The sequence below is a fragment of the Drosophila novamexicana genome, unplaced genomic scaffold, assembly GCF_003285875.2.
Source record: "Drosophila novamexicana strain 15010-1031.04,08,12 unplaced genomic scaffold, DnovRS2.1 tig00001361-arrow-arrow-pilon, whole genome shotgun sequence".
In the NCBI taxonomy this organism is placed as follows: Eukaryota; Metazoa; Arthropoda; class Insecta; order Diptera; family Drosophilidae; genus Drosophila; species Drosophila novamexicana.
In genome coordinates, this window is record NW_020824852.1 from 800,857 (window position 1) to 810,000 (window position 9,144).

At 46.4% G+C, this 9,144-nt stretch overlaps 2 protein-coding genes across 2 annotated transcripts; one reads left to right on the forward strand and one right to left on the reverse strand.

The window, feature by feature from the left end:
- Window positions 1–2,744: 2,744 nt before the first annotated feature.
- On the forward strand, window positions 2,745–7,716 carry LOC115767314. Its single transcript, XM_030711554.1, has 5 exons — window positions 2,745–2,772; window positions 2,834–5,359; window positions 5,832–6,182; window positions 6,251–6,910; window positions 6,979–7,716. The coding sequence occupies exons 2-5, from the start codon at window positions 2,878–2,880 to the stop codon at window positions 7,452–7,454; spliced, it is 3,969 nt and encodes a 1,322-aa protein (XP_030567414.1). The 5' UTR covers window positions 2,745–2,772; window positions 2,834–2,877; the 3' UTR covers window positions 7,455–7,716.
- Window positions 7,717–7,851: 135 nt separating this feature from the next.
- Window positions 7,852–8,959, reverse strand: LOC115767313 (ras-related protein ORAB-1-like). Its single transcript, XM_030711553.1, has one exon. The coding sequence runs from the start codon at window positions 8,868–8,870 to the stop codon at window positions 8,262–8,264; it is 609 nt and encodes a 202-aa protein (XP_030567413.1). The 5' UTR covers window positions 8,871–8,959; the 3' UTR covers window positions 7,852–8,261.
- Window positions 8,960–9,144: the final 185 nt, after the last annotated feature.

Consider the following 9,144-nt stretch of genomic DNA (forward strand, 5'->3'; position numbering starts at 1 on the left):
TATATAAGTTCTAACCAAATCGAATCTAGACAAACAATAGACCTGTTGCCGTAAATCGGTTCTTTATGTAATTTAATTTGAGATTTTCAATCATTTTTTTTTTTTTTTTTACTTTCAAATTAATATTTATAAGTTCATTAGTATTGTTTGGCTCATTGAAGAGCGCCGCAGCCCTGGTTATATTCTGCAGCGTTTGCATTTATTTTTATACCCTGAACCCATTAAAAATGGGTATAAGGGTATATTGTATTTGTGCGAAAGCCAAATGTATGTAACAGGCAGAAGGAAGCATCTCCGACCCCATAAAGAATATATATTCTTGATCAGCATCAATAGCCGAGTCGATCTAGCCATGTCCGTCTGTCTGTCCGTCCGTCCATCCGTCCGTCCGTATGTATGAACGCAAGGATCTCAGAACCTAGAGATGTAGGTGATCCTAGTTCCCGCGCAGATCGAGTTTGTTTCCGATAATCGATAACTTACTCCGTTTCCAAGCAATCGATAAAAATCGATACCGATATCCTGTTTTTTGGGCAATTTTGGTAAATAATAAGAGCTAGAGTCACCAAACTTGACATATAGCTTCTGAAATAGAATATATATATGCATTTGATGTTGGAAGAAGAGGGTTCAGGGTATCCCCTAGTCGGGAGCTCCCGACTAGAACCTCTTTCTTGTTTTTATTTCTTAGCTGTTTCTAAGTCGATTAGACAGTTAATAGGCTTTTCGCCTAACATACATTGTCTTCCCCTTCTTTGCTCTATTTATAGTTATTGACTTTCGTTTTGTGCTTTGATACCCTGCAGAGTCTAGCTGCTCGCGGGGTATTCTTTGTTTCAGCTAAATTTGTTTAACACGCGAAAAGCTTAAGTTACAAAGAATCCAGTTTCAAAACAAACTAAAACAGAAACTGAAAGAGAAACAAGCTAACAAAATACATTTGAATAACCTGTATGAATGGGGAAGCCCTAAAACTGTTGATTGCTTGACTTAGGTAAGTAACACACACTAAATATTTAGTCAGGCCAAAAAAAAGAAAAAAAAAAAGCAGCTCGAAACTGGAAACCAGAGCCAAACGCTGGTACGTTTGTTTAAAACTAAGTTTTACTATAACAAACCGATTTGATGAGTACACAATTTTATTTTTTGTTTTCTTATTATAATTATCTTGACTTTTGTCTCTGTTCTTTATGTGCCTTGGATGCGTTTCGGTTGCGTATACGTAATTTGACCCTGAAAATATGATTATTGTTATGTCTTGTCAGTTTTCCATGGAAACACGCCCGCCCTTCTTTATTGGTCATTTTTTTAGTATATATTTTTCTATTTCAATTTGTACCCTTAAATAATTGAGATGGTTTTGGCTTTGGAGAGAGACAGAGACCTGGCACATGGCCTGGCTGGGCCTGACTGTCAACGATCGCAGTCAGTGCCAAGGATAGCCGGTTAATAAATACATAATATCTGACTGCAAAGCGAACCCAATGATTAATTTCTGAAAATTGGCTCATCTCGTGCATAAAAACAAGATCCATTAGTTCTGTGAGTTATGCGTGCCTGAGCTTCTGTGCTCATCATGCGGTCATTATAAAAATTTCAAAACTTTAGACTATTAGAACGAGTAGCCAATGTCCAGGCTGTATATATAGCTATATAACTAGTCGAATACGTTAATACTAATTGCTTATAGTTGATTGTGATTCGAGCCCGCATCCTTGTTATCCTTAACGACTGGCCGACTGGCCGACTCATCCAACTAGCATTGCCTAAAAGATATACCTCAAATTCGTATTCTGTTCGATCCTGTATTTGATTGAATTCTTTGATCTCAACTAAAATAGAAACATTTTCGTCATTTTGAATTTAACAGCTGCAAATTGTTAGCATCGTGCTAGATTTTCGCGCATAATTTGAATCGGTCATTTGGATTAATGCATATTTATATTGTTGGACTTGTTTTCAAGTGATCTGTGATCATCACATTCGCAAATTAAAAACAACAATAACGCATGTAATCAAAAAGAATTTACGAATTCTAATGGAGAAGCAATTACGAGCTCTAGTCTCGGCCGGCGGCTGTGGATGCCGAGACGTATCACGGTCGCAACATCATATATTTACGATAATAATGTGCATATAATTGCAGTTTATGTCAAGACGCATATGCAAAATCGGGCTACTTGAAGGCCTGAATAGTAATTTAATGAAAAGTCGAATAATTGAATTCAAATTATGTTAAGCAGTGCGCACAAGCACAAGCGCCGCCGATAGTTGTCCAACACAGGCAATTGTTATCGATATATTTGGGCATGCGATAGATTGGAGTGCTGTGTAATCGCAGAATTGTACTTACCCTGCGCGCAAAAGTCGCACACGCAAAGCGTCAGAACGAAAATTCACACGCATGCTGGATGTCAGCGTTATTTTATTTGAATAAAATTATTATGCGTTGCCCTCGAATTATGGTGCGAATTGCCTGCAATCTGTGCGCCAGTGATGTGCAGTGTGCGGCGCCATTGAATTGACCACTGGGATGCATTAAATTTGGGCTTGCGTCTGGTGTTTGATGTTGTTTGGTTGTTGCTTTCTTTTTTTTTTTATTTTTTTTTTATGTGGCCAACAACACACGGCATTTGGCCAAACCACGCGATTAGCAGAAGTGTACGCAAAGTGTGTTTTATATATAAGTTGTATATATAAGAATGGAGGAGCCAGCAATACCGGTGCGAAGAGGCACAAAGAATGACGAGAGAAATCCGCTGGAGATTTTGGGTGAGCTGCTCTTGAGATATAGTGCATGCCGTATAGATAGAAAGCATTCTTGTATTTGTAGATATAACCGACGAGACGCAAACAGCTGAATTAGATGAGGAGATCATGGACTTTGCCATAAGTCCGGTAATGGATTTTCCGCGCAGCGTTAGCGCTGATGTCGCCTCCTATAATCTGGAAGCGTATCTATCGGAACGCCGGCTCATACGGCTGGTGCGCAAACAGCCTGCCCTGTACAATAGACGCCATCGGCGCTTCAACGATGACGCTTTCAAGGAGCAGCTGTGGCAAAATATTGCGCGACAGCTGTCCTTGGAACTTACCAAATGCATGAGTACCTGGGCGGAGCTGCGCTATAAATATCAGCGTCAAGTGCGCCGCCTGCGCCGATATCGCCGGCAAGTGCAGGCTTGTCGCAGTCTAACGCGTCCACGTCCCACCATGCTGCACGAGGAGGATATGCTGTTCCTGTACATGCACGTGGCACGGCAACCGTTGCAGTGCCAGCAGCCCGGCGAAGTGTTAAATGCGGATCAGTCAAGTGTGGACGATGATGTGACCATTGTGCCAACACAGCCCGCTGATATTATAGATCTAGATGCGGATTATTGTGAACAGTATAAGATTAGTCCCGATCAGGAACGACTCGTTGATGCCGTGCGCGCCTATCCACAGCTGTATGATACGCAGCATGTGGGCTATAACAATTATCGTCATCGCGGACTCATTTGGGGAGCCATCTCCAATGAGCTGCACGAGAAGGCAACGAAGCTAATGAAGATCTGGCTGCAGCTAAGGACGCGCTACGAGTGGGAGGTGACGCACGCCAGTAGCGCCAGTTCACAGCTGAAGAATCAGCTCAGCTTTCTGTCACCCCACATAGAGAATACACCTGGCACCGTATGCAAGATGTCGATGTATTTGCAGGACGCCTGGTTTGATCCCATTGAGCATTTTCGCAGCGTCATGAATCTGATAAATGTGCTAAAAACAATGCCCGAGCTTGGACAGATGGTGGATGATTACCAGGATAATGAACTGAAGCCAGCGCGATATAATGAGCTCTGGTTGCGCGTCTCGGCGCAGGTGAATTGCAGTCATCAACGCTGCGAGGTTACCTGGCTGGTGTTGCGCAACTTTTACTTGGAGTTAGACGAGATGCGTAAAGTTGGCTATCAGCTGCAGGACAAATGGTTCTTCGAGAACATCATTGGTTGCCTCTACAAGCTGTTAGCCGCACGCTCGACGCGACGTGCCCAAAAACGTGCCGCCCCCATTGTTCCCACTGGCACAACACCGCCCAAGTTAATGGCGGCGGGGCCAGTGAGCGCTAAGCCCAGTGCTACGCATCGTGACTGGCAGAGATTGGCGGCGAAGCCTGCGTATAGTACGCCACAGCCGGCGCCACCGCTGCCACTGGCCATTGTCTATCCGGCGACCACGAGGGCAAACTCCACCATTACGGCCATTCCCATCAGCAGCAGCAGCAACATCACGACGAGCATCGTCGGCAACAGCATCACGACAAGCATCACCAGCAGCAACACCACCAGCGGCAACAGCTGCAGCTCCAGTACCTCTGGCTTTGCCATTCCACGCATCACAGCCGCCATTAGCATGGTGCCCAAGCCCGCAACGCCAGCAACAGCAGCAACGACGGCACCGCCAGCTGCCAACACGTCGAACAGCAGCTTTGTAAACATAATCCCGCAGACGCAGCCGCTGCCAATGCCAATGCCGCTGCCATTGCCATTGCCGATACCGGCCACGGTGCAGCTGGCCAATGTGTCCGGCGTGCGGCCGAGTCCAATACGTACTGGCCTGCAGGTAATGGTGCGTCCGAATATACGCCTGCCGCTGACGCCAATTATATCGCCGGGTATCAGCAGCAGCAGCATCCCGACGAACAGCACCAGCGGCACCACCATACGCGCCGTACCACCTGTCGCAGCAGGTGCCACCCTTCAGCCCACAGCACCAGCATTAGCAACAGCAGCGGCACCGGCAGAACTCACCACCAAGATGAGCAATGTGCCCAGCAAGCTGGCAACGCTAACAACAACGCCCGCGTCAAATGCAAAATCGTTGCCAGCGTTGGTGCCACCATTGCCCAAGCTGGTGCCGCTGACCGTGCGCAACGACAAGGTGGCATTGCCATCGGTGAACATGCTGCCTAAGCCGTGGGGCACATCGATGCCGCTGCCAGCGCTGACGCCAACAACGCTCGTCAGAAAGCATCAGACGGCGCTGAATAGCGGCTGGGACGACATCCGCAGCCCGACCCAGCCCGCCAATAGCATCAAAATCACTTTCAGCAGTTCATCGAATATGATTATCAGCAATGACAAGACGCCGACAATGCAGGTGCCTGAAATTAAAGTCGAGTTCCGCGATTGCCCGCAAACTGGACGCGTTCTGCATGCGGAGGGCACCGCGGTGCCATTTTCCCCCAATCTGAATATGGCACGCACCGCGGTTTTTATACGTGAGGTGATGGCCATACCGCAGCTGCACTGCACGGATCACCTGCTGGCAGGCAAAAGCTCGGCACTCTGGCAGCAAATAGCCAAAAAGTTTCACATGCCAGGCAAGTGTTATTTTTGGCTTTTCTCCCAATTTTCTCTATTCCTGCATGTCCAGTAAAAATGGTCTAGCAGAGGGTATCGTATAGCATCTCCATCAACAGCCATACCGTCTCTTTTGAGGAGGCTTAAGGAGCTAGGCTCCCCCGAATTCGATTGATATTGATTTTCAACTGCTTAGCTCACCAAATTATTTCTTATTTTTTTTTATAACTTTCCCATATTTCCCAACATTGATAAATATCGATTGACAGTAACTTTTTTTGTTGAGATTTTCCCTAAATTGATAAATATCGATTTTAGCTCGGGTTTTTTGTGTTGTTTGATCAAAATCGATAAATATCGATCAAGATATGCGCATCTCAACGATTTCTTACTATTTGAATACTTTACCGCACTTGCCTGAATATCAGATTATAATGGGTATCTCCCAGCCGAGCGTTCTCCATTAAAAATTGTTCCCTTTCTCTACGGCAGATCAACTATGTCGCGCCATCTGGCAGTTTCTGGCGAATAACATGAACCAGTTTCCGACAATAGCGCCCATGGAGGAGCTGATGCGTCCCTTCAAGGGCGGCATGAGGGTGTGGGAGAAGTCGCATCGTTTGTTCAGCAAATTTGACGAAATAGCGCGCAAATACAAATGGATGCTGCACAAGGATCAACTGCCAGCGCTGATGAATCATTTTGAAAAGTACGATCATCTGTACTGGGACATGCGCCGACCACGACCAGGAGAATCGAATCATTCAGTGCGACCGCCCCGCCATTATACCGACCAGGAGCGCCAGGAGGTGTGGCGTGTGGCGCGTGAACGTTTTCCGCACAGTAGGTATAGCAGCTGGCAAGAATTGGAGCTTAATATTAATTTATTTTCATTGCTTTCTCTTTGACAGTGAATCATCGGGACGTTTGGTCTATGTTTAAATTTGCCTTCAAGACGTATATGGAGGACTTGGAGCGCGGCATTGAGAATCCCTGGCCGCAAAACTGGTGGCATGCACTGGAGCAGCTGAAGTTTCTTGTGAATGTGCGCTATCATCCCTTGGAGCCGTACTACTACATTGTGCACAACAAGTTCATGGAGGAGGTGAAGCGCTGCAGCATGTACGAGGCGCTAATGCAACCAAATGTCGAGAGTTCACAGGGCAAGGCGGTGGCAAACAATGCGCTAATGCCCTGGGAGACAGAGGAGGCGAAGCGGCTCCTAAATGGCGAGGACAAAGTTCAAGAGATATTGGTTTTCTTCAACAAAGGGCCGCAGCAATCAGAGCAGCAGCAGCAGCAGCAGCAGGAGGAGGAACAGCAACAGCTGTTGCAGCTGGAGAGGACGGAGGAACAACCACTGCCAGATGATTCGGATCTTACACTGGAAAAACAGCCGACTGTTAACGAACTGGTCAAGCATTTGGCCGGCGAGCCTCGCAATCTACCCAACATGGATGCGTATCAGCTGACACGTCTGCTGCGCTGCCATCCGAAAACCTATGGCAGGTCCAGCACCATGGAGAAGCGCAGTGCCTGGCTGCATGTAGCCAAGCTGCTTAATTCCACCGGTAAGCAGCTAAATATGTCAAGCACTAATCAGTCGCATCCAATTAATTCTAACTTCCTTGCCACACAGTAACCGAGTGCCGTTTGAGCTTGCAGCATGCGCTGCGCGAATTGTGCATCTTGAAGATCAGCGATATTAATTGCCGTTGCGTGCTGTCGCAAAAGTATTATCACCACATGAACGAGATCTACAAGCAGGTGAAGGCCGGCGGTCGGTTGGTGGTGCACCGCACACCGCATCAGCTCAACCAGATGCTAATGGAGCCCACAGACACCATTTATCCGGAGCGGTATTTACCCGAAATCAATATAATTACGTGCAAGCCCAGTCTGGTGGTCAAGAATTGGGCATACGCGGCCAACAATTTGCCGACAATCAGTCAAGAAGAGGTCCTGCACGTCCGCCTTAAGCAAATCTTTGCCAAATACGCCAGCCTGGCGAACATCGATTGGCCCAAAGCGGCTCCAGCCAAGCGCAGCAATGGTGCACTGCAGCAGCAGCAGGAGCACGATGAAAAGCAATCTAAGCTAGACCAGTTCACGTAGATTTATAAACTGTTAATGCCTAACAATTATTTTTGTACATTGGCTGAATGTTCAGTTCAGCGACTAGTTGGAACCCAATCCTCGCCCAAATTACCATTTAACATACATTTCATCACACGAGTCACTTGCAATGCTTTCGCTGGTAGCTGAGCCAAATGCGGCGCATGTTGATTATCATTAATATTATTATATGTTTATGATTATGATATGCAGTTATGATTATGATATCTGATTAGTTGTAGTTATGTCCGACTTTGCAAGCAATTATTTAACAAAGAAAAAACGTTCATGCAACTTTAGCTGGAATACATATACACACACACTCACATATAAATATATATATATATATACATTGACACCAACGATTGCAGTTGGCCATGTATGTTATTTTTACTAACGATTATTAATTTTTTTTATATACAACTAAATACACATAAGTTGGAAATAAGCAAGCTGTTAAAAATAAAACAAATGATATATAATGGCCACTCTTAAGGGGAACGCTATGACCAAAACTGTGGACAAATATAGTTTTGTGGCCCATGGCACGGATTAGCTCCAGTTTAACGAGCTGCCGGGCGAGCAGGCAGGTGGGGAGGGGGCAGGCGGAGGGGATGGTCAGGTCATCAAAGTAAGCCCAAGCAAATTGTTGCCGGGCAATTGGCGCACGATTTGATTGCCTCAGCCGAAACAGGGGCAGTTTCTGGCCGTTACTTGATTGTGCGCTGGTGCGGGGTATGTGCGGGGGAAGGGTGTGACATGCAATTTCAATGTAATAAAAGAAATAGAAAAGACCATAATTGAAGCTTAGCAACAGAAATCGCGTATGCCAGTGCCTTGTTTAAGAGTAACTGCATCCTTGTCTTCAGCAGGAAACACTGTGCCCGGCCGATTGCGTTCCACGTGCGTATCGAATATATTGACCGCCAGATTGGCGAAGAGACGCTCCACATTGGCGCCAGTGACAGCAGAGGCCTCCACATAGGTGACGCCCAGGCTTTCGGCATAAATGGCCGCCGACTGTTGGCACACCTGACGGCCCTGGAATGCGTCGCATTTGTTGCCCACCAGCAGGACGCGCACATTCGTCGCCGCGTGCTTGTCAATCTCCTTGAGCCAGTAGTCCACGTTCTGATAGCTGCGGCGACGCGTTGTATCAAACACCAGGATTATGCCCTGAACGTGACGGTAATAGGAGCTCATCATCGAACGGTAGCGCTCCTCGCCGGCCGTATCCCAGATCTGTAGCTTCACCTTATGCCCGGAGATTTCGACGGTGCGTATCTTCGAGTCCACGCCCACCGTGCACTTGTAATTACCGGTAAAACGATTCTCCACGAAGCGCTGCAGCAGACACGTCTTGCCCACGCCGGCATCGCCCAGCATCAGAATCTTGAACACATAACGCTCATCCATATTCAAAATGGGCAATTATTTGTAAGTATTTTTTGAATTGAGATTTTTTATGTACGAGCTAAGCTAATGAATGAGGCCAACAGTCTGGGTTCCTAAATATGTGGACTATACTTTTAACAAGGTCTACTTGGTTTTACAATAGGGTCAGACGACTTTAATCTGACCCCAAAATTAAAAATATCCATTAAACATAACATATGACTCTGTCTGTCCGTTTGTATAAGCCCGTCGATCTCGGACCTATATGAGCATCAAACGTTAAGGTTTGAATAGG

Excerpts from the sequence above, each read along its gene's own strand:
- LOC115767313 (XM_030711553.1), bottom strand. The coding sequence starts at position 8,870 with ATGGATGAGCGTTATGTGTTCAAGATTCTGATGCTGGGCGATGCCGGC.
- LOC115767314 (XM_030711554.1), top strand. The coding sequence starts at position 2,878 with ATGGACTTTGCCATAAGTCCGGTAATGGATTTTCCGCGCAGCGTTAGC. Across the intron at positions 5,360-5,831 it reads CAAAAAGTTTCACATGCCAG|ATCAACTATGTCGCGCCATC; the intron begins GCAAGTGTTATT and ends TCTCTACGGCAG. Across the intron at positions 6,183-6,250 it reads GCGTGAACGTTTTCCGCACA|TGAATCATCGGGACGTTTGG; the intron begins GTAGGTATAGCA and ends TCTCTTTGACAG.